Source organism: Solanum tuberosum, unplaced genomic scaffold (assembly GCF_000226075.1).
Source record: "Solanum tuberosum cultivar DM 1-3 516 R44 unplaced genomic scaffold, SolTub_3.0 scf00267, whole genome shotgun sequence".
In the NCBI taxonomy this organism is placed as follows: Eukaryota; Viridiplantae; Streptophyta; class Magnoliopsida; order Solanales; family Solanaceae; genus Solanum; species Solanum tuberosum.
This window is the reverse complement of record NW_006239199.1, coordinates 606,074-632,081: the sequence shown is the minus strand read 5'-3', so window position 1 is coordinate 632,081 and position 26,008 is coordinate 606,074. Positions and strand designations below refer to the sequence as shown.

Below are 26,008 nucleotides of genomic sequence, written 5' to 3'. Positions count from 1 at the left end.
TGCATGTGATACACTAGAAAAGGATTACTATTATTAGGATTACTGCGTTATGAGCTTATGGAGAACACATTCCTAGTTACTTTTAATAATTTGAATATAAATAAATACTTAGGTCAAAGCTATCTTTTTATTATTATTTTATTTTATTTCACTAGTGGATCCACTTAGTTAAGGTGTTCTATATGACGGCAAAGTATAGGACAGTTCTAGCAGCGTGGGAAAGACAATGTATCATCACTTAGGCTTATAGTGGTGGTTGTCGGTTAGATAAAATCCTACAGAGTTATATTGTATTTTTATATACACATTGAGTATTATTGTATTTTTCAATACATTGAGTTTCTATCTACAGTTTTACAGCTTTCCATATATTGCATCTTTTAATATTTCTTTATCCTTGAGTATCATGAGTTGAGTCTTTCGAGTTGAGTTATCTTGAGTTGAGTATCTTCGAGTTTGAGTATCTTATCCTTGAGTACTTCTGAGTTGAGTAAGTTTGAGTAGTTTTGAGTATCCTTGAGTATTTCTTGAGTTGAGTAAGTTTTGAGAAGAGGCAAGTATGTTACCCTTTTTATCAAGTTTCAAGCTTATGTTATGCTTTAGAATTCCCTTTACATGCTCGTACATTCCATGTACAGAGCCATTTGGCATGCATCCTTTCATGATGAAGATTCAGGTATTCGGGATCATCAACAGGAGCTTCATTGATACCATATGGAGTTCAAGCTAGCTATGGTGAGCCTCCTTGCTTCCGGAGGGTTCCACTTTTACTTTCAGTTATATCAGTTGTTAGGATGTCATGGGTCTAGTCCCGACTTCCATCTTTGTCATTTAGAGGCTTCATAGATAGACAATAGAGTTTCAGAAGTCTGTTCATTTATTTTGTTAAATGTTTTAAAGACTTAAGTTGCCCATTTTATGGTGAATTGAATAATTTATTTTTCTTCAGAGTTTTTCATTTGAGTTAAAGCTTTGTAATTTAGTTTCATGAATTTTTATCCAGTTTTTAAGCTTTGTATGCTTGAGTTAGTATTCCCCTTGTAGTCTGCCAGGATGAGGGTTCGTTTGGGGACCAGCAATGGTTCTCGAGTGCCGGCCACGTCCAGGGTGTAGGCTCGGGTCTTGACATAAGTCAAACTAAGTTATATAAATTGAAATAGAGGAGTAGCTTATGACCCTCCTAGCCTATAGCTCACTAGTTCATGTCTCTTAGATCAACCACTGCACTGTCTTAATGGTCCGAATTATCCACCGTAGCTTATTGGTTCGCATAATTCACTTAGACACCTTAACTTTTTTATAGGTGTTCATATTCATGCATTACTTAAGCATTTTAATTTGTTACTCTTATATATCATAATAGTGTATTATAAATTTGTTTGTTAATTGGTAAAGGTTTGTTACCTCATTAGGTGTTAGGAAAGAAATAAGCAGGTGTAATGTGGAAGCCAGCAAAGCAAACCTTGAAAGATCATGAGTAATAAGACAAACAAGAAATATACCAAAAGACACAAAGATTTAACGTGGTTCGTTCAATCGACCTACGTCCATAATGGAGATGAGCAATCCACTATAAATATGAGAGTGCAAAATATAGAGAGAAACAACCTCAACCAATTCACTCGGAATACAAGTAGGTTCACAAATTCTCCCCCATAACCGAAACTCTCAAAACCCTAGGAATACATTGTGAATGCTTCTTAAGTTAGAAGGAACAAACTTATATTTATAGAGTCCTAAAACTTTTCCTACAAGAAAAGGACTAGTCAAAATATTAAAACTTTAACTTAAAGGAAAACCTATTTATGGTAAGAAATCAGGGCAAATAAAACCCAACAAATCTCCCTCTTGACCTAAATTTGTCTACCTTCTTCACATAATCTTTAGGATCTTGCATCTCTTCTCCATAATCTCCTCCATCAAATCTACGTCTCGACAAAGAGAACCTCTCTGAAACAATTTCTCCAACAAAAGTTTTCATTATTGTAAAAAAGGTTGCAGCTAGAACTACACCCGCCAAGATGAACACCCATCTCTAACATGGTTCCATCCTTGAGCCATGACTTTGATACCACTTGTTAGGATCGTAAATAAGTAGATGTAATGTGGAAGCTAGCAAAGCAAACTAAGACAAACGAGAAATATACCAAAAGACACAAAGATTTAACGTGGTTCGGTCAATCGACCTACGTCCATAATGGAGATGAGCAATCCACTATAAATATAAGAGTACAAAATATAGAGAGAAACAACCTCAACCAATTCACTCGGAATACAAATAGGTTCACAAATTCTCCCCCATAACCAAAACTCTCAAAACCCTAGGACTACATTGTGAATGTTGATTAAGTTAGAAGGAACAAGTCTATATTTATAGAGTCCTAAAACTTTTCCTACAAGAAAAGGACTAGTCAAAATATTAAAACATTTTCCTAAAAGAAAAACCTATTTATGGTAAGAAATCATGGCAAATAAAACCCAACATTAGGATTGGTAAGTAAGGTCTATTCCCCTTTCTTATACTTATTCATGTTGAAGTTTTTTATTTAAATTATTAATAAAAAGCCACTGGACATTTGTCTAGTGGAGTAAATTGGAAGGGGAAAAAGTGTTATAATTGACTCTTTAAGAACCACAACACTCTTAGTTGTATAAATCCATTTCATAAACTTTAATAAGTTATAAGTTTAAAAGGGCAAAACCCAATACTTGAATATAAGAACTAAATTTTAAAACAGAAAGACATAATTATAGATATTGAAATTTTGTGGGACTCTAAAAGACGTATTCAATTTGAGTTGGGACTCTACAATGTGTATTCAATTTCAATTAGGATTTCTAGAGACTACTCAACCTTAAACCCTAGTTCATGCCTATATGAAGGGTACTATATTCCATTGAAAATGCATCTCGAGAAGTCCACAAATCCATGGAATATTCACAAAGATGAGATCAAAATATGTTCGTCTTCTTGATAATCAAATACTTCAAAAAGATCCACAAATTCTTTAATGGAAGATAAAGTCCAAATTATCCTAGTTCGACAAATACGCCACTAACGGCCCTCGAGTTATGGAGATCAAGTCTAAATCATTCTGGTTCGAGAAATACGTCACTAATGACCTTCGGATTATGCAGATCAAATCCAAATCATCCTAGTTCGAGAAATACGCCACTAACGACCCTCGACTCATGAATAAATCTTATGAGAGAAGAATCAAGAGAGGAGCATAATTGTACCAGCACTATTTATCAATAAAACTATGATTCTTCATATTTTATTTGTGATTGCAATTTATTTTCTATCACTTTAAAATTTGTTGCAAACAAATTGGCACACTTAGTGGGACCAAATATGTCATTCATCTCTTCTCTCACAGATCAAATCTGCAAATCTGAAGTCACAAAATCGCAAAGGTGGAAGAATGAGTACTTCAAGCCTCTTCTTTGAGTTTCAACAAGTCTACACTCCGACAAGCCTTGAAGCATGGGGAATTTATAGACATTGAAAATTTGTGGGACTCTTCGAGATGTATTTGATTCCAGTTAGAATTCTTGGAGGCTACACTAACTCTAAACTCTAGTTTATGCCTATATAAAGGGTACTATATTTCCTTGAAAAGACATCTCGAATATCCCATAAATTCTTGGATATTCACAAGGATATTATGATAAAATATTGTCTTTCTTAAAGAAGTGCTCATAAGTTCTTGGGTATTCACAAAGAGATCATGAAAACATCAACTGTCTTTCTCAAAGAAATCTCGAAAATTCCACCACAAACTCGTGAAATATTTCTAAAGAGATCAAGATCTCGAATATTTTGCAAACTCATGGAATATTCATACAGAGGTCAAACTCAAATCATCCTAGTTTGAGAAATACACCACTAACGGCCCTTGAATTACGGAGAAATCTAAAGAGGGGAGAATCAAGGGAGGAACATAATTGTACTCACATTCTTGATCAATAAAATTATGTTTCTTCATATTTTATTTGTGATTGCAATTTACTTTCTATCGCTTTAAAATTTGTTGCAAACAATAATACATAAATATGCATATAACTTGGTTTCAACGGATAGATATGTCCTCAAATTTTGGATGTGCACAAGTACACACTTAAACTTGTATAAAATTGAACAAGTAATCACACGTGTCTTACATGCATAATACAAGTAGAACTCTACTTATGATACAAATTATCATGTAGGGATGCCACGAAGGACGCATGTGTCTATTTGTTTTATTTTAACTAGTGAAAGTGTTTACTTGTGCACACCCAAAGTTATAAGGTATAAATGTCAGCTGAGGCTAAATCAAAAGGAGTGATATTAAACTCACCCAAAATCAAACAAAAAAATCAATTCATTAAAATCAATAAAGATAACTTTAATTACTACATTCTCTCTAGTCAAACAAACCAAGTAAAGATATTTCTTCATCTTAATGTTAAATTCAAAATAATTAAATACTCAACTCTTCTAAAACACTATAGATAGGATTTCTACAATAGTCATTCATACATCTCTCACAAAAGATCCCCAAATACATCACCAATAATTCAAGAAAAAATGGCAAATTTTTTTTTAACTTTGTTTGCTTTGTCTCTAATTTTAGGCCAAACAAATGCAGTTATTCATTGTGATACTGATATTATACCAAAAGTAACTTCTTGTAAAGGTTTTGTACTAGGTCAAGATGTCACACCTAGTCAAGAATGTTGTGTTGGGTTGCAAGATTTGGCTAAAATAGCTGCTGCCTCACAACCAGACCGCAAAGATATTTGCTTGTGCTTGAAAGGTCTAATGAAAGGTTCCCCAGTGAACTATACAAAACTTAAAACAACTTCCTGATCTATGTCACTTCACTACCATTATGCCATTGGAACCTAATCCTGATTGCTCCAAGTAAGCATTACTCACCATCTAATGTTGTATAACTTGCAACAGTACCCTGGGATGTCACGTAGGACACATGCATCAATTTGTTCAATTTTATACAAGTTAAAGTATCTACTAGTGCACATCCAAAATTAATTAGAAGGCATAGATGTTAGTTGAGGCTAAATGAAAAGAAGTAATACTAAACTCACCCACAATTAAACAAAAGAAATCTAATCATTAAAATCAACAAATATTACTTTAATGTTAAATTCAAAATAACTGAATAGTCAAAATTACTTTAATTACTACATTCTCTCTGGTCAAACTAACCAACTGAAGATATGACTTCATATTAATGATAAATCCAAAATAATTGACTACTCAACTCTTCTAAACCACTATAAATAAGCTTTCTATAATAGTCATTCATACATCTCTCACAAAAGATCCCCAATACATCACAAATAATTCAAGAAAAAATGGCAAAAAATCTTTTAATTTTGTTTGCTTTGGCTCTAATTTTAGGCCAAACAAATGCAGTTATTAATTGTGATACTGGTATTATACCAAAACTAGTTCCTTGTAAAGGTTTTATAATAGATGAAGATGCAACACCTAGTCAAGAATGTTGTGTTGGATTGCAAATGCTGGCTAAAATAGCTGCTGCCTCACAACAAGACCGCAAAGACATTTGCTTGTGCTTGAAAACTGCAATGAGAGGTTCCCGAGTGGACTATTCGAAAGCTAAACAACTTCCTGATCTATGTCACTTCACTAGCTTTATGCCATTCGAACCTAATCCTGATTGTTCCAAGTAAGCATTACTATACTCCTTCGTCAGAAAATTATGTTGTATAAATTACAAGTCCAACTTTAATTTTATATCTATATATCTTAATGTTGACACCTCGATCTTGACACAAGGCGAAGAGTTAATGCTAACGGTTGAGGGGTTGCAAAAGCTCTCAATCGTTGGAATCCGGCTCCTCTCCATTTCCCTTCCCTCACAATTTTGTCAATAAATAAAATTGACAACATTTTATAGAAAAACATTGATCGTTCCTCTTTTAGAAGACTACATCTCTTCTACATGTCTATGCTTTTCCTTCTACTTCTTCAAATAACCCTGAAATCACACATCCAAGAATAAAGGGTAAATCAAGATAATAAAATCAATTTAAAAAGAAATACTAATAAATAAATAAATGGAAGTACCTCTATTTTAAGAATATATCAAAACACGTTTGGAGCCAGGATTTTAATTCAAGGGTGTTAAAATATAAAATAGTTAACACCTTACATATCAACGATTGCAATCCGTCTCCTCTCCATTTTCCCCAAGTTCTTGCTTGGATGTGAGACACATGGCATAGGTAAAAACTAATGCTTAAGATTTAATTGAATAAAAATAAGATTTTAATTATGATTTAGATAATTAATACTTCATAAGAAAAATGACAAGACCATAATCATAAGTCATAACAATATAATATCTTGTCCATAAATATATTATAAAAACTGTTCTCTTTTCTAAAGAATTTTTCCTACAAGTATTTATCTTCCGTTTGTTTTTTTAAAAAAAAAAAAAATTTAAAAAGAAATTTTGACCTTTCTTTTTGAAATTAGTTTACATATAATTAATAGAAAAAATAATTAGAAAAAGAGATTAGTTTATAATTTATTTATGGACAACAACAGAAGATAATACTAGTAAGAAAAAGAAATAATATATTTATGGACAAGATAATATATTGTTATGATTGTGGTCTTGTCATTTTTCTTATGAAGTATTAATTATTTAAATCATAATTAAAATTTTATTTTTATTCAATTAAATCTTAACCATTAGTTTTTACCTATGCCACGTGTCTCACATCCAAGCAAGAACTTGGGGAAAATGGAGAGGAGACGGATTGCAATCGTTGATATGTAAGGTGTTAACTATTTTATATTTTAACACCCTTGAATTAAAATCCTGGCTCCAAACGTGTTTTGATATATTCTTAAAATAGAGGTACTTCCATTTATTTATTTATTAGTATTTCTTTTTAAATTGATTTTATTATCTTGATTTACCCTTTATTCTTGGATGTGTGATTTCAGGGTTATTTGAAGAAGTAGAAGGAAAAGCATAGACATGTAGAAGAGATGTAGTCTTCTAAAAGAGGAACGATCAATGTTTTTCTATAAAATGTTGTCAATTTTATTTATTGACAAAATTGTCATCTCTATTTTTAATTAAATAAATGATGGAAAATCACCTAAAAAATTATGTAGTCTTGCAATGTACTCTTATAAGCAGCTCTTGTAGTAAACATGTTAATGAACTGTTTTTTTTAATATTTTTTTGCCATAAATTTTATAAATCTTTATTTGAGACTCTCTCTTTTTGAGAGAAGATTTTCTACCCCGCCTGCCTATGGTTCACCTGCCCAATGCCAATGATACGAAGAGCTAGCTTTGCTATCCCTGGGGCTCAGAGAAAAGTCCACTTGCATTTGTTAAGCATGTGAAAAAGCTTTTCTGCACGCGGTACCTTGGGGAGGAAGTACAGCAAGTGAGCCCTACTCATTCCATTTCCCAAACAATCTTTAATATCTAATTTTTGCATATGCTTCTTATGTTGGTTAATCATTTGTTAATTATCAAAATACTTTCTTTGTCTCAATTTATATGACTCATTTTTTCATCAGTTCAAAAAAGAACGACACATTTTTATATTTTGTTACAATTTAATTTTAAAATGCTCATTTTACCTTTATTGAAATGATTTAAAGCCACACAAATTTCTATGACATAATTTAGACCATAAATTTCTAAAGTTTTTTTTCTTTCTTTCTTAAATTCCGTATCAAACTAAACTAAATCATATAAATTGAAACAGAGGGAATAACTTATAGGAAAAATCCTTTTGGCCAGAATGGTATTTTACCTTTTAAAACATTTTTACCCTTTTAACTTTAATACCTTTAAACTAAAAAATGTAAAAAAAAAAATCAGTTTATTTTAAAATAAAAAAGATATTATAATTTTTTTAAATTTCTGATCAAATTCTGACCAAATTTTATGGCCATTTACCATTACCCTAACTTATAACCCTCCTGGCCAATAGCTCACTTGCTCATGTCTCTTAGCAATTGCCTTAATTTGGAACATCACACATAAATTTAACACACACACCCCCACCCCCACCCCGGTTGGTAAATAAATGGTAGATAGAGCTCAAAATACTTGAAAAATTAGGGGGGGGGGGGGGGGAGGAATAATGTTAATATAGAATTTTAGTATAATATTTGGCTTAAGTTATCTGCGGCTTCTTAAAATTGGTTCGCATAATTCATTTAAGACACCTCAACTAAGAGTTATACTTATTGAACATATATAACATTTAAAACATGTACCTTTAAATACTTTTTGATAACATGACATCATAAATGTATACACATCTAAGATCGCGCATGAAGTCAGAAAAATCTTTTTTGCCGACCAATAAAAAATGGGCATATCAACATTAGAAAAATCATAATCTGAATATAATTTGGCTTAAGTTATCTGCGGTTTCTTAAAATTGGTTCGCATAATTCATTTAAGACACCTCAACTAAGAGTTATACTTATTTGAACGTATATACCATTTAAAACATGTATCTTTAAATACTTTTTGATAACATGACATCATAAATGTATACACATCTAAGATCGCGCATGAAGTCAGAAAAATCTTTTTTGCCGACCAATAAAAAATGGGCATATCAACATTAGAAAAATCATAATTGAATATAATTTGGCTTAAGTTATCTGCGGCTTCTTACAATTGGTTCGCATAATTCATTTAAGACACCTCAACTAAGAGTTATACTTATTTGAACGTATATACCATTTAAAACATGTATCTTTAAATACTTTTTGATAACATGACATCATAAATGTATACACATCTAAGATCGCGCATGAAGTCAAGAAAAATCTTTTTTGCCGACCAATAAAAAATGGGCATATCAACATAAGAAAAATCATAATCTGAATATAATTTATTTTTTAAAATCCCTAGCCGTTGTCTTCCCCAATTCATTTTCCCAATTGGACTTCTCAATTCAATATCACCTAGAACCCACATCGGTCAAATTCCTTTGTCACCATCCCTCGACTCAACCATTTCCCATATATTCCTTCTTTCTTTCTAGCATTATTTCGCCGACATTAATATCATTATTGTTATCTTCATCAGAAAAGTGTCAGTTTAATAAATAACCATTCAAAACACAAAAACTCAAAAGAGTTGATTGATAAATATTTTCGTTTGAGTTGTAGAAGAGAATTTCATCAAAAATAAAATCAAATTGCATCAAAAATAATTTCAGCGAAACTTCAGACTATTACAAATTTGAAATTATTTTTTTTCGAAATCGTTAAAGAATTCACAACATAGAAGAAGAAAAAAGTATCAACAAATCTGAATTGATATTTGAAAAACAAGAAGTCAAATTGGGAGAAATGACAACTAAAATATTGAAAAAAAAAAAAAAAAAAAAAAAAAAAAAAAAGAGGGATAAATATGTGGATGGGAAAAAAATCCTTATATAATTAATAATTGAAAGGAAAAAAAAGGTGGAATGAAGATGACTATTGGAGTGTGTGGGGTTTAAGCCGGCGGCAGTTTGGTAAAGAAGAAAAGGGTGAAGCTCATTAACAAAAATAAGAGTTGCATCTCAATGAGCCCCAACACCAAGCAAGTCGTTATCAACAGAATGAGCAGAATCACAAGGATGCGATACCAAAAATTCCCCATTAAATACTTAGGGTGCCCTCTAACCACAGGGAAGAAAAAAATCAAGTATTATTCTGACATTGTGAACAACATCATTGGTAAGATCAGAGGTTGGCATACTAGACTAATTTCAATGGGAGGTAGAGCTATCCTCACTAAACACGTGCTCCTGGCACTACCTGTCCATCTTTTGATTGTTGTTAACCCACCAAAAGGTACGTTGGATCTTATAGAAAAATTTGTGGCTAGATTCTTCTGGTCAGGGCAAGAAAATGCTGAAAAATACCATTGGGCATCATGGAAAAGTCTATGTTATCCTTATATTGAAGGAGGAGCTAGCTTTAGAAGCATCACCGATTCTAGCAAAGCTTTTAGAGCTAAATAGTGGTGGAATATCAGAACTTCCAACTCCCTTTGGAGCTCTTTTATGTTAGCCCAATATTGTCATAATTCTCACCCTTCAATGCTTCTTGGAAAAAAGGAGATTCCCAGAATTGGAAAGCGATTTGCGACATCAAAGATGAGATGGAGTCTCATATAGAGTGGAAAATTGGCAAAGGAGAGGTCTCGTTTTGGTATGATAAGTGGTGCTCACGGGGGCCTATCTACAAGCACATGCCAGTGGATTTTACCCCTCCAGACGTAAATCTTAAAGAAGTCCTCAATAGAAGAACTTGGAATTGGGATATCTTCACCTTCCAGCCTACTAATGAGATCAAGGACAAACTCTACTCCATAGGTATTACGTTAGATGAAAACAAGAAGGACAGGGCCATCTGGAAACTATCCAACTCAGGGCAATTCTCCTCTGCGTCTACCTGGGATAAGTTAAGGCAAAAAAAAAAAAGTCAACAACTTTTATGGCAAACTTTGGAGAAAAGAAATTTCTTTTAAAATGGCTTTTCTAGTGTGGAGAGCCGTTAATAATAAGCTCTCAACTGATGATCGAGTGGCACGGATGGGCATTACCCTCGAACCCAAATGTTACTGCTGCACTACTTCTCATGCTAGAATTGATTTAGAAGATGTGCAACACCTCTTTTGTGAAGGTGACTTCACAAAGAGTATCTGGAGACACTTTGCTGGTCCGCTGGGCATAGGAATCAATAAAAATAATCTCAAAATGATTCTCCTGCTAGTGGAATTACAAATCCATCAATCCTATCTCTGAGTTCATCGTTAAAATTCTTCCTCAAGTTATTTATTAGGAACTTTGGAAATCGAGATGTTGTAATAAATTTGAAAGAACTAGACCCTCTAGGTACTGAACCAACTTTAATATTGTTAACTTCATTTTGCAGGTGACCCAGAAACAACTCAATAAAATAAATATCGGGGGAACCTGGAGGAGCGCTAGCATATGCAAAGCTAGTGAAGAAAATATCCAACAAATGACTAGAATATCGATAACATGGATCAAACCCCCTTCGCTACGAGTAAAACTAAACAGTGATGGTAGTTTCTCTAACGGTCAAAGTGGAAGTGGGGGAATAATAAGAGACCAAGAGGGAGACTTCATCTTTGCCTACTCCATCCCCTTGGGCAATGGCACGAGCAACACGGTGGAAGCAGAAGCATTACTTTATGGTCTTCAATGGTGCGCTAGCAAAGGCATGGAGATGGCCATTGGAGAAACAGACTCCTTACTTTTATCCAAAACTATAAAAAGAGAGTGGAAATCCCCTTGGAAAATCAGCAACCAAGTACAGGAAATTCAAAAGATGATTGAGGACCATAAATTTAGTATCGTCCACTGTTTTAAAGAGGCTAACAAGCCAGCTGATGCATTAGCCAGGCTAACAAGCCAGCTGATGCATTAGCCTCGCTAAGTCACAGAATTGAGGAAATCAAGGTCTTCACCCTCTTCTCTAATCTCCCCAGCAACATTCGAGAGCTAATCAATATGGACAAATGGAGTCTCCCATCCTTTAGACAGATTAAAATTAAACCTTCTCATTTTGTGTATGATCCACCTTGAATTGTGTCTATAATTTCCCTATTTTATTAGTCTCTAGATCTCTAGTCTCTTCTCAATGATTATGTGCAAAGTTTGGAATGCCAAACTCAAAATTGTAACTTTTTGTACATCAATGATCAAATGAGACTTTAAATTTATTTATATTTCTACTATATAGAAATGTGAAGACGACCGGACGACCACTGGCAATATTGTAAATATATGTTTATTTAAAGGGCAAATTGTTCAAGCAAACCACGAGGTGGCCGTTCTTTTCATTCAAGAAATTTTGTCTTTTTTTAATTACGTGGCTGCCTCATATCCACAAATTAGAAAATATCTATTACTCCTTTCATCATCAACAAGACTTCTCTAGAGTAAGCATATACATTGATTATGTCTCTTTGAAAATTCTCTGTGAGTACCCTAACTGCTAACGTACCGAAATAAAAAGAAATAGTAACAAGGAAATTGCCTTGAATATTGATGCAACCAATGTGTTTGATGAAATTACCAATGAAAGATAAATGGCCACCATCAAATTAATTAACTTGTTCTCTGCAATCACTCAAGCTTTTTACATAATATTACTAAGGATTACAACTTTGTACTCATTGACACATGTTTGCATGCATACAGGGAGAAGAAGTATGAAATAAATAAGTATTTTTAGAGCAGCAGAACGAGCACTGATCCTAATCTAGAATGAAAACAAGGCAATCCAAGACTGATTCAAAAATACAAAAGGAAATTGAAGAAAGACATTCAGATATGTCATTCCTTTTCTCTCTGTTTTTCTCTTTGCCCAGTTTCTCCATCTTCTTTATTTTTCTTCCTCAATCTTTTGTGGTTTGGTTGTGTACAGTTTCTATCTCACATATTGTTGGAATTTATGAATTTATGTTTTGGGTATATCAAAGAAAATGAGATGGTTTAACCATTGAAATCGATACACCTCTGAATGGGCACTTGATTAAAAACTTGTAGGATTCATATTGCACCGATTTTGAGAAATTTTAGTATCACTTCACAAACTCCCTGAAGAAAACCTTAAATGACCATGATGATGCTGCATTGAGTAAGTGCTTTCTCTTTGTCATCTCATGTTATTCAGATTCTTGATATCAGTATATCATGTATGCTATTCCTATTCAAGAAAATATTTCTATTCTATTATATAGAAAATGCGAAGTGGAGGACGACCACTGGCAATATTGTAAATATATGTTCATTTAAAGGGCAAATTGTTCAAGCAATCATATTTCTTCAATCTAAATGGGGTTAAAGTAAATTAGCCATTCATTTTGTTTCAGTTTGCGACGACCTATTACCTTTGTGGCTTAAAAAGGCACACACTCCATGAGTCCATGTCAAACTGCTAAATTATAGAAATTGAGTGTTTTTGTTCTGTTCATGTTCTTTAAGTTTTTCCAGAGGTGTTTTTCTTTGTTGCTCTGTTCACATTCATCTATTTGTTTAATGAGATTCTCTAGATGGTTCTTTAATAATTGAAGGTAACAGAGAGCTCAAGTTAGGCCTTTCTCTGTCAGATTGGATATGCACTGTTGATGTGATAGAAATTTAGCACTTAACTGGTAATATTCATGTACTCTTATCTCCTTATAAATGTTCTGCCGCACGAAAATCATAGTTTAGGTTTGGAATGATATTTCTACAACATCCACTACTTTATTCTCTTGACTATTGAGAGAAATATGACCATGAAAGGAAATCAGGTATCTTGCAGGTCTCTTGGATATGCTCCAATTCCTACATCCTTTAGTCCAGTGGGCAATTATATCAATGTGCTCTTAGATGGGGAACAAGCATTGAACGAACAATACTCAACTTGAGGCCCATAAAATATTTTTACAACAACAAATTGAGGTATTAAAATTTTTCTACTTGAGTGATATCTTTATTTATCATGCCTCTATTATACATTTGGTATTATTTTGCAAAAGAATTGGTAAATTTCAATACACAAATTAATTCTACATGCATGAAACTCGAAGTGGTCTTTTGTTCAAATCTACCCACCTATGTTTGTGTAAAAAAATTCAACTAATATTCTGGTATAACTTTTGTTAATCTGTGAACTTGCAATTTAAGTTGTAGACTAAGGTACATCTGATAACCTAATTGTTCTTCTCAGATGAGTTGTACACTGTTTATCCTAGAGTATTTTCCTTTGTTATTTTCTCAAGTAATTTAGAGCTCACATGGCTCATGATTGGTATTTACGATTCATTAGTTTCTTTTGTGGACAATGATATGTAGGTAGAGTTCAATATCACAATATGGATTGGAATGTTAATAAGAGATTTTATTACTCCCTCCATTTCATTTATTTGTTTTACTTTCCTTTTTAATCCGTTTCAAAAAAAAAAAATCTCCTTTTTAACAGCTCTTTATTATCAATTTTCCACGTGATGTTTTTAAGATCAACAAGATTAAAAGATATTTCATATATCCTGCCTATCTTTAATTTAAGACCATACGATTCAAAACTCTTTTTTACTCTTTAAAACTGCGTCAAATTAAAATCAAACAAAAAAATTGAAATAGAGGGCAACTAATCTTAACCATCGACTATCCCTACTGCTCCCTCGCCGGTCAATGGCAAACTTCTTTGCCTCTTCTCCAACAATCGCTACTGGTACTACTACTAAATTTTAAACTTCCGTTTCCAAAATTTATCTTTAATGTTGAAAATTCTCAATTTTGACAGTCATCTGCATTCACTCTTAAAGAAATAATTGGGTATTGAATTATAAAGAAAATTTCTTAACTTAAGATATCATGTATAACAATAGATATATTTCACAATTTATGTATCTATCCTATAATTATTTTCTTTTGTAAAAACTTATGCAATAACCACCACCATTCTTTTTGTCGTTTTACTCCTTAAATCCCTAAGGGAACTGGACGGTTTACTTACACAAAGCCAAAGAATAGAGACTTTGTACAATTGCGGAATCTGTTCGACTCTTTTAATGTGGTTGATACTTCGCTTATAACTAAACAGAACCGACAGAAGGTGCAACAATCGAGAGTTAAAAGAACAAATAGGAAATGTCGTTTATTTATTAAATTCTTGCTCTTAACATCCTTCCCCTAGACCACTTTCTTAGGTTTTCTTGAACTATTAGTCTATGTGTAAGGCTAAACAAGTTCGTTACATTTTATTTATGTGCATTTATCAAACACTTCATGCAATTTTGACTTAAAATAACATAATATTGAATTGTTATTTGGATGCTCAGTATTCAAACATATGGTTCTGCAGGTACAGTTTATGGAACTTATTTTTGGAATTTATTTTTGAAATTTAGTATTACCATCATATTTTACAAGTCCTCAATTGGATGTGTTATTATGATTTTCCTTCTTTTTTGAGAAAAAAAATTGACTTACTCAATTAGAGAGAGGAGCTACATTAGACTTGACAAATGCCTAAGTATCTAATATATCTATTTCGTAACATATTTATTGCATAGTGCTGATCTTATTGTGACAATGAGGAATAATTCTTAAGAATTGTGTATCGTTTTTGTTTTTGATGTGATAACATAAATGTATGGTCCTAAGGAATACAACTATTATGCTTCAAAACAACTAATGTGTAATATTATAGTGTCATGGTAGAAGGCTAATGAGCTGGAGGTATTGTTAAAGAGTATTTTGAAAGTATGGCATGTATATCGTGAGAATATAACTATCCGTAGAGGTTTTGTGGCCTCACAACTGAGATCTAGCAATGCATTTTACGCATAGATCATTGGTGTTGGAGGTATGTTAGGTTGTGTAGAGCAAAATCTGCTCCCCTTTTTTTCATTGCAGGAAATTGAGACATTGGCTTTGAAGAGCTAAGCTCTCTCTTTTGTTAGGTCTTCTCTTCAATGTTGTAGAATATATATATATGTATTTGAATACATTAGCCAATTCTATTGTTTCTTGCTCCATTTTGAAATAAATAGTGTCAACTATAGAAGTATATATATATATATATATTTGAATACATTAGCCAATTCTATTGTTTCTTGCTCCATTTTGAAATAAATAGTGTCAACTATAGAAGTCGGCATAAGAGTGTTATATTTTTATTTCATAATTACCATACCACTATAGTCTACGAAGTCTTTAAGTTTCTTTGCTTGAATGTTGGTCTATATGGAAAACGCACCAAAATGATAGACATTTTTACTTTTGTAAGAATATTAATGTCTCACCCTAGAAACATCACGTCTCCAAGATAATTTTTGTCTCTTTGATTTGAACCTCCATTCATTTTCATTAAGTAGCAAAATTCTAACCAAATTTTCCATTCTTATATTGTTTAACAGTGGTAAATAGTATGAACCATGGGGATGGTAATCTCTTTGATGTTTTGAATGGATTTTGCATTGTGTCTTACCAACTTCCTGTACAATCTGTTCCTGCTTAATTTACTCTCGAAAGAAAAATGTTGTACAAGTTGTTGCAGTTCCGATATCACTTTCACCCTTAGAAAAACGAATAGTAGAAATTAGATTGTTGTATTTTATACTCATTTTTACATCTATATATAAAAACTATAACTTTCACATTTTTCTCTATTCCAGGTTGCACGAAGACATTTGATTCAGGCCCTGCTCTGAGGAAGGCAGTTATATTAGGCTACAGCCCTATTAGACCTTGGATGTCTGTAGTTTACAGGTATGCCATTACAACTAATCGTTTTGCTCCGAAAATAACCATATTTTATAATTTCTATGGCTTTTTTAAACAACTTCTTGATTTGTATGTCTATTTTGAATTCTGATTTAGGTGGCTCTATGATTTCAATTCTCGTGAGTACTTTTACGATGGTTCATCATATGGCACCCAACATACCCTTCAAAACTTCTGAGGATATCTTCAATGAAATTAGACTACATTTTCAATTATCCTTTTCTTTGACATTTTGATGACAAACACCATATAGTTTAACCGTCTGATTATGAAATGAAAGTATTCCATCGAGGTGCACTTCTGGTCATGGTCATGTATTATGTTAAAGTCCTTTAACCTAGAAGATGAAAATAGATGAATGTTTTCCTTTATCTCGATTAATGCCTCAACTTTCTGGACAACACCATCAATATAAACCTAAAAAGATATCACCCTTGGTTCTCTCTTGATTTAGCAGAGATAGTTCATCTGTTAAGTTTGTTTTGGTAAATAACAATAAACCTTGCCCAAATATTCATCTTGCTTATAGCTCACTCAATTGTTGCATCAAGAATTTTGATTGTATTTGTATCATATTTAAGTGCTTTACAGGTTCACTATATAAACCAAGTTCGAGCTCTCTTTCTCCTATATAAAATAAACGCAATGAATCATATTGTTGCAATGTGTTTTGTTGTGTATTTTATACTAAGCTCCATCCAACTGCTATGAAGTCTTCCAAAGTAAGCAGAGTTATTGTCATTCCCTTATCTTGCTTTCTTATATATAGTAACATACAACATGAGGCCTTTTCTGATTTTCACGTTTTAGTGTTGTTCATCTTCATTTCGCCCTTAAAAGCAAGGTATAAAGGTTGAAATGAATTTCAAAATGATAAGTCTGCAGTTCCCTACATAGTTGGGATGGGGCACAGGAAAAAGAAATGTATATGAGGCAGAAACTTTTGTCATAATTGATGATGTTAGACTTTTGTAATTTTAAAATCAGATGCACATCTGAATAAACTATGGTCTTGATGTTATGGGGATGCCAAATGATGTCATTAATGTAACTTATTTTTAAGTTCTACTTTTTGAGAATGCTGGTGAGACATTCCAAGCAAAAGTCATGTATCTGCAAGAAATTGATACTGAAACTTAGAGGTTGAGCATTGTGAAGTGGATAAATTTCATGTAATGAGGAATTCTGAGAAATCATTTTCTTTTGTAATCAAGATTTTAACCTGATAATGTTGGTAGCATATATTTGTACTACACTTTATTGTGCTCTCTTTGTGGTTGATCTGAATCATACTACATCCGGTAGAAAATGGTTAAAACATATTCCTTTTATGTTATTGTTATTGTTCTCTTGCAATTGAACAAAAAGTTAGGTCTTCTCTTATCTCTAGATTTAAAAGTTAAAGTAGATGTTCCATTAAAAAAATGTTCCTTTATAACACGCATCGAAAGATCAACAACAAGTGGTAACACTGAGTCTGCATACAAGTCATTCTTCACATTAGATCAATTGCCAAATTATAAAAATGTAACCTCACAAGGTACTAAAAAGAGATAACAAAACCTTATAAAGAAGCGTATAAGAGCATTAGTATACAAGCTTTATTGTTCTTTTTTTTTAGAATGAAAAGAAAACAGAGATTGAAAGAGCAAAAAAGGGATTTTTAATGTATCGGCCGGAAAAGGGAATGATGGGACCAAAGTTGGCAATAGCAGTTTTGAGTCTCACTATTAAATGTACTTTTACTGAACAAACAAAAACAATGCAATCATAGAAAACTCTTCATTAATATATTACCCATGTCAACATTTCTATTTGTTGCTCTGCTCTGTTTTTATGTGGGTTTTTTTTCTCTTTGTTGCTCTGCTCTGTTCTTATGTGGGTTTTTTTTCTTCTTGTGAGGATATTGATTTATTGGATGGAGGAGACACAATAAAAATATCAACTACTGATTTTGCCAAATAAAATTTGTGACTTAATTTATTGTGATTGATTTGGAAAATTACATTGATGATTTGCTTGGCTTTGTATGAATGCATAGTAATACATACAATAACCATTCACAATATATTTTTACCAAGCTTGACAATGTTTCCTACCAACATTATTTAAAATGAATGATAGTGTATCTCAGTAGTTTCCTCAATAAATGAGGAAGCTATGCTTTATAAATTATGATTATTCAGAAATATTTATTGCTATTTCAGATATCAGTCATATTTTTAAGATAGATTTAAACAAATAGAATTATATCATAATTTAAAATGTTGGGCCCGTGCTTAGCACGGGCAAGAACCATCTAGTTTTTTTAAAAAGGGTGAAGGATGGAAATCGGGGGTGGGTGGACGGTGTTTTGGCAAATAAGAGAAGGGCAAAGAAAGGTTTTTTTTTTCTGAAAACATAAATTATTTTATTTTTTAATTGTTATTATGGGCCTGTCTTTTTTTTTATTAGTTACTATATCACATTAGTCGCGAGTGTATGACACATCATTTCTATTTTTAGTTGATTGTAAAAAAATGTTGGACAGATATTTTCTTGGACTAATAAATATGTTTAATTGGAACAAGTCTTAATTGAGAAGTCTAAGTAAATTATGTGAATAATTTTAAAGGACCGCAATAACTTATGTATATAAACTAAAAATTCCACTAAACAAAGGATTATATAATGATATGGTCAATACATATATTAGATTTTCTAATTGGAATATATCCTATCAAACATCCCATTTATTCAATATTATTTTTATATATAATATATCATGGTATTAACCATACCAATTATTCTTATACTTACACACCTTATTCAATATTATCATACAATATCATATATTATTTTTAATATAACAAACCAAATCATAAACCAGAAATATACATTATAATGCCCACATAACTTGTTTTTCGTGCCAAACGACCCCTTACTACTTCTTCAAATCTAGGGGTCCAACGTTATCTCCAGTTATCTCATTGTGCTTCACATGGCTTCCATCACATTGAGGAAAACTCCCAGACTTCCAACACCTGCACACAAAATATTTTTTAAGAAAATTATTTTTTTGAATATAATTAATATTTGTATAATTTATGTATAAATTTATCTTCTAATTAGCTATTAAACATAGTACTTTCTTCGTCCCATTTTATATGAGTTATTTTGATTTGGCACGAAGTTTAAGAAAGAAAGAAAGACTTTTAAAATTTGTGATCTAAAATAAGTGATAGATATTTGTGTGACTATATATCATTTCATTAAGGGTAAAATAGGTATTTTAAAGTTAAATTGTTACTCCCTCCATTCACTTTTAATTGTCATGGTTTCCCTTTTTAGAATCAAACTATAAGAATTTTGATTAATATTTTACGATGTATTTTTCCATCATATTGATATGCAAAAAATTGTAATTTATAGTACTTTCCGTATAATTTTTAAATATCCAAATCTTTTGTTTAAAATATCGAATTAATATAATATAATTTAACTTTGAAAATTAGTTAAATTGACTTTCAAAAAGCGCTACATGGCAATTAAAAGTGGACGAATTGAGTACTTAATATAGAAATGTGGCATTCTCTTTTAGACGGACCAAAAAGGAAAATAAGTCATATATTAATTACTTGATACTTGCATGCATAACTCACATGATCTAAAACAAACTACCAAACTGACCCCAAATAGCTTAATCTTCATAACTAATAATACTTAATCCGTGAATTACTAATATACTTGCATGTAGTACTCTAACCAGCTACCAAAACGACCCTTAAGAGTAAATGAAAATATTAAATTAAGTTGCTACCAAAACGATCCTTAAGAGTAAATGAAAATATTAAATTAAGTTATTTCTAATTATAAAAAAACGTGATATATATTTTTTCAGACAAATTAAAAAGAAAAGTGTGTCACGTAAATTGAGTGACGAGGAATTATATGAACATGTATAAAGGAATAAAGATTAACCTGCAGTAAGAAGTAACAGGCTTAGAGAGTTTAGTGACATCAACAGTGTGCAGTACCAATTTTGGTTCATCCTTATTACTATCTGGATTAATAGCTTCAGCACGAACCACCGGCGCCATACGCCTTGGCCGCGTCGCGGTGAATGAAGATAATGAGAACCCCGCGCCTTGAATTATTGACGCCATTGATGATCGTTCTCAATTTTTCTATATTACTTCATTGCAATGTGGAGTGTAAATTAAATAAATAAAGAGAAGAAGAAGAGTGATGAACGTGTGGGAAGCACATTCCTCTCTTTGTTTTTACATGATTTTAAGAAAGTTTTACTCACACTAAACTTCTATCAACATGCCCACATTATTGGCAAATTTTTAATTTTTCTCTTACTATTTTGTTTAGTTCGTTTTGAAAAGAATGTATTTTTATTTTTTGAAATTTTTATAGTTCAATTTTTTATATAAAATGTTTAAGATTACAATGTTAAAGGATATTTTGTTGAATTCTGCATATACATTTAATTTAAGATTACAAAATTCAAAAAAAAAATATTATCTTATTAAATTCCACTTGATTAAAAATATAACAAATAAATTGAAACTGAAGCCGTGTGAATATTTATGCTTTTGAGTTATGAATATTGTTCAAGCAATGATTAACAATTGTGGTATTAGATCATATTAAATTATTTGTCATGTTTTTTTTATATATATCTTATAAAATAGTTATTATAAAATATGTATGTCTTAAGACATAACTGATTTAAAAAAAAAAAATTATTGTATTTATGCATCATCGATCTCTCTATAAGTGAGGTTTTTGTAGACTTTAAGAATAGATACTACCAAGAATAAAATGAGAAAACTAATTAGTATTATCTTGAACATTTAAAATGACAAATAATTTGAACGCAGGTTGATCTTAGGCATATTTATATGCCTAAGTTGTCAATATTTGCCCATAAAGTGCTTAAATTGAGGAATAATCTTGGATCTACTAGCTTGATTTTTGTTATACTTGTGATGATTGTGCACTTACACACATGATTAGTTGTTTCAGGAACTCTCAAAGGAAATGGAGTTGGAACGAAGAAAGACGGAGCAAAGATGTGCAAGAAAATGGCCAAGGCAAAAACCACCAGTGGTTGGCGCGGCGCGCCACTGGTGGTACTTCAAAGAGGAGTTTGTGGCGTACTAAGTGGCGCGACGCGCCAATGGCCACACTTCAGAGCCCCACCTCAGGCGTGCTGAGAGGCGCGACGCGCCAAAAACTTCAGAGGCAAGCTGTAGGCGCGATAGGAGGCGCGACACGTCCCTCTTTTGCCGACTTTTCCAAGTTTTAAACATTAAATAGGATTCCTAATTTGAGTAGGATTTGTTCCCAACTTTTCCTACTATTATAAATAGATCTTTAGGGCTCCATAATGGGGGTTCGACCTTTGATTTAGTGTGCAAGAGCAAGAATTCAAGTTTGTAATAGGTTTTAATCCTTTAACTAGATCTTCTATTTTCCGAAATTTGCATGAACTATTGTATTTTCTTGTTTTCTAATAGCATGAGTAGCTAAACGCCCTAGTTCTGGGGCTGTAGCTATGAATTGATTGTTGACTATTTTAGGTTGGATTAATTTTTGGTTGTCAATACAAGTTACTTCTATATTCTTGTTTTAGTATTTTATGCTTGCGCACCATTAGATAAATCTATTGTTTAACCTTAAAATCGGGAGAGGAGAGGTTAGATAGACCAGAGAATATAGAGAGCTCGGTCCACCCATTAAATTGAGGTGATTAGTATTCAGGAGTGACGCCCAAACGAACACCTTGCTTGGTTACGAAATAGGATGAAATATAAATGCTCGCCAGTTAGTTTATTTATCCCCGCTCAACTATGTAGTTAGATAGCTAACTGGGGTAGATGATGAGAGGCGTATAACCGGGATCATATCATCAACCCTATAAACCAGTAACTTGACAACAGAAATTAATTCTAAGTCAATAATATGATACATGATATTCAGTTTATGCTGCAGCCCTGGAATTTCCTTTAACTTGCTTGAAACATTATATCAAAGTCGTTCAAAGTTAGTTACTTTCAATTAATGCATAATTATTAGTAGATAAACAATAAATCATCAACTCTTGAAAAGGTTACCTTTTACTTTTAGTTGTAGAATTAAGTGAATATAAATTGATCATAAGTCCCTTAGGAACAATAACTCGTTTCTTTAAGAATCTATATTACTTGCGCGACCACGTACACTTGCGTGTATACTGGGGAGCAACAAGCTTTTGGCGCCGCTGCCGGGGACTTAGAAATTGATTTATATTCAATCTTCTTAAGTCTACACTTAAAATATTCAGGTATTAATTACTTGATCTTAGCTTGTGTATTGCAAGCACTTGATTTTCAGGTCTGACTCGGAAAAAAGATCTTGTCGAACCTTACAACGAACCTGAAAGAGTTTTACGCCAGCGCAGAAAAATGGCGAATCAAGGACTACATGGAGAATTGGGGTTAGGTCTTTCGGAAAACATTGATGATGATAATCAAGACAACTTGAATAACCCAGAAAACGTGAATAACCAAAGGAACCCGAATAACGAAGGAGTACCGCCTGTCGTACCTGCAAGACCAGTCCGTGATGTGGCAGTCCTAGTCACAGCCAATTTGGTATCTAGTATTAGGAAACCTCCACCGGGGGTAGATTTGAACGAAAGCAGAGCATGGTACAGATCCTCCATACTAATGGGCAATTCACTGGTATCCCCCATGAGGATCCTCAAATGCATCTTAGGACTTTCATAGAAATTACCAATACATACATCCCAATTGGAGTCTCATCAGACTATGTAAGGTTGACTTTTCTCCCATACTCATTGTTAGGAGCTGTAAGACGTTGGTTAGACTCTGAGCCACCAAACTCCATCACTACTTGGGATGATCTAGCAAAGAAGTTCCTGAGTCAATTTTTCCCATTCAAGAAAACCGCGAAGCGGAAGGGTGAGATAATAAACTTTATTCAAAAGCAAGGGAAGGACATGTACCAAGCATGGGCGCGTTTCAGACAAATGTTGAATGCTTGCCCACACCACATGCAAACCAATGAGGTACTTGCTCACACTTTCTTTAGGGGTTTAGACTATAATGCTCATTCTCTTCTTAATAGTGCAGTAGGTGGACAGGCCCTATCCATAACGAGTGAAGAGTTATTCGCCTTACTCGATAAACTTTCTGAAGGGAACCAAGGGTATGAGGGGGAAATGTCTATAACCCCAACCTAGAAAGCTGCAGGGATCTTAGATGTAGACCAAGCTACTGCCATAAATGCCAAATTAAATGCAATGCAACATAACATGACCTTACATTTTAAACAAATTGCTCTAAATCAGGCAGCAAATTGGTGTGAGGTATGTGGTAGTGGAACTCATAAAACCGAGCAATGTGAGGCAAACCCAGATTCCGTAAACTATATAGGTAATGCGCAAAGGGGTGGAGTGCAACAAAATTATGGTAACACTTACAACCCTAGTTGGAAGAATTATCCTAACTTCTCATGGGGTGGTAACCAAAACCAATCAGGCGCAAGGGGTTAACCAATACCGTTCTCAAGGGGCTGGGCAACAATACTTCAATCCTAACCAAAGGCCCAAAATCCTAGTGCACCAAAAGGGGGGATGACCAATGAAGAGCTACTCCAAAAGCTCATGACTGAAATAGGGACCAAATTAAATGTTAGAGTAGATAAGCAGGATGAAAACATTAGAAACATCCAGATGTCCCAAATGAGTTTAGAGAAACAAGTTGCGCAAGTGGCTAATTCCCTGAACTTGCGTCCCCAAGGTGGGCTTCCCGATGATACTGAGCCCAACCCAAAGCAATTGCATGCGGTAAGTACTAGAAGTGGGCTGCAATTAGAGGAACTAGCTCCAAAGAAGAGAGACACTGAGGTAAGTAACAAACAAAAAAAGGTGGAAGAGGTAGTAAAAAGCTCCAATGTTGAGGTTCCCGTTCCTCAAAAGAAATTACCACCTCCATTTCAACAAAGGCTGAATAAGCAGAATGAAGATGAATGCTTTGGTAAGTTTCTCTCTCCTTAAACAAGTTCACATTAATCTACCTTTGGTTGATATTTTGCAGGGTATCCCGAAGTATGCTAAATACGTGAAAGACATAGTGGCCATCAAGAGGAGACTCACTGAATATGAAATTGTAGTACTTACTGAGGAGTGCAACTCAAGGATCCAAAATAGACTGCCCAAAAAGTTAAAAGATCTGGGTAGTTTTACTGTGCAGATTACAATTGGGCAAAGTGTTCATGCCCGGAGGTTGTGTGATTTGGGGGCAAGTATAAATTTGATGCCCTTATCTTTGTATCAAAAGCTTGGGTTGGGTAGTCCAAAACGAACCACTGTTATTCTCCAACTCACTGATAGGTCCATTGCTAGGCCAAAGGGGGTGGTAGAAGATGTGTTAGTGCAAGTAGGTTCATTGATTTTTCCAGTAGATTTTGTGATTTTAGACTTTGAACCTGATTCTGAAGTTCCATTCATTTTGGGACGACCTTTCTTGGCCACGGGTAGAGCATTGATTGATGTAGCAGCTGGTCAACTAACTATGAGGGATCATGATAAGGTTGAGGTATTTGATGTTTACCGCGCTTTAAAATTGCCTTCTATTTATGAAGAGTTGTCTGCTATTACTGTGGTTGATCGCATAGTAGAATCACAAGTAGTTGTGCCCGAAGATCCTTTAGAAAGAGTGTTAGTGGACATGAGATAGAGGGAGACACTGAAGCTCAAGAGATTGAATCATGCTTAAATCTAGCACTAGTAGACACTCGTAGGAATCAGGTGGAGTCACCAGATCGCGAGTTGGGCCCCCCACCAAAGCCATCAATAGAAGAATCCCCCACGTTGGAACTAAAAACTCTACCAACTCACCTAAGGTATGCTTATTTGGGTACTAATGAAACTTTGCATGTTATACTTTCTGCAGAATTGTCTGACTTACAGGTTGATGTGGCATTGAGGATCTTAAAGCGGAGGAGGAAAGCAATTAGATGGCAGATGGCTGATATTCATGGGATCAGTCCGGCTTTATGCATGCACAGAATTTACATGGAAGAGGATCACAAACCCAAAGCACAACATCAACGTCGACTGAATCATGTGATGAGAGAAGTGGTAAGAAAAGAAGTCATAAAGTGGCTAGATGCTGGAATTGTGTACCCAATCTCTAATAATAAGTGGGTAAGTCCGGTACAATGTGTTCCCAAGAAGGGAGGTATGACAGTGGTAAGGAACGAAAAGAATGAGTTGATTCCTACTAGAACAATTACCGGGTGGAGAATTTGCATGGATTACTGGAAACTAAATGATGTTACCCGGAAAGATCACTACCCCGTTCCCTTCATTGATCAAATGCTTGACTGACTAGCAAGGCAGGAGTACTATTGTTTCTTAGATGGATATTCTGATTACAACCACATTCACTTATCCTTATGGCACATATGCTTTCAAGCGCATACCATTCGGACTTTGCAATGCACTGGCGACTTTTCAAAGGTGTATGATGGCCATTTTTCATGATATGGTGGAAGACTTTGTTGATGTGTTCATGGATGATTTTTCCGTCTTTGGGAAGTCTTTTGATGTATGTCTTCGAAATCTTGATAAAGTACTTGCTAGATGTGAAGACACTAACTTAGTTCTAAACTGGGGAAAATGT

At 33.5% G+C, this 26,008-nt stretch overlaps 1 protein-coding gene across 1 annotated transcript; it reads right to left on the bottom strand.

The window, feature by feature from the left end:
* Positions 1-19,197: 19,197 nt before the first annotated feature.
* LOC102601308 (CDGSH iron-sulfur domain-containing protein NEET) lies at positions 19,198-20,476 on the bottom strand. Its single transcript, XM_006358605.1, has 2 exons — positions 20,286-20,476; positions 19,198-19,348 (listed from the first exon to the last, which is right to left on the bottom strand). Exons 1-2 carry the CDS (start codon positions 20,468-20,470, stop codon positions 19,249-19,251), a joined length of 285 nt encoding a protein of 94 aa, XP_006358667.1. The 5' UTR covers positions 20,471-20,476; the 3' UTR covers positions 19,198-19,248.
* Between the last annotated feature and the right edge of the window lie 5,532 nt (positions 20,477-26,008).

Coding starts and splice junctions, on each gene's coding strand:
- LOC102601308 (XM_006358605.1), bottom strand. CDS start 20,470: ATGGCGTCAATAATTCAAGGCGCGGGGTTCTCATTATCTTCATTCACC. Junction 19,349..20,285: donor CCTGTTACTTCTTACTGCAG/GTTAATCTTTAT, acceptor TTTTGTGTGCAG/GTGTTGGAAGTCTGGGAGTT.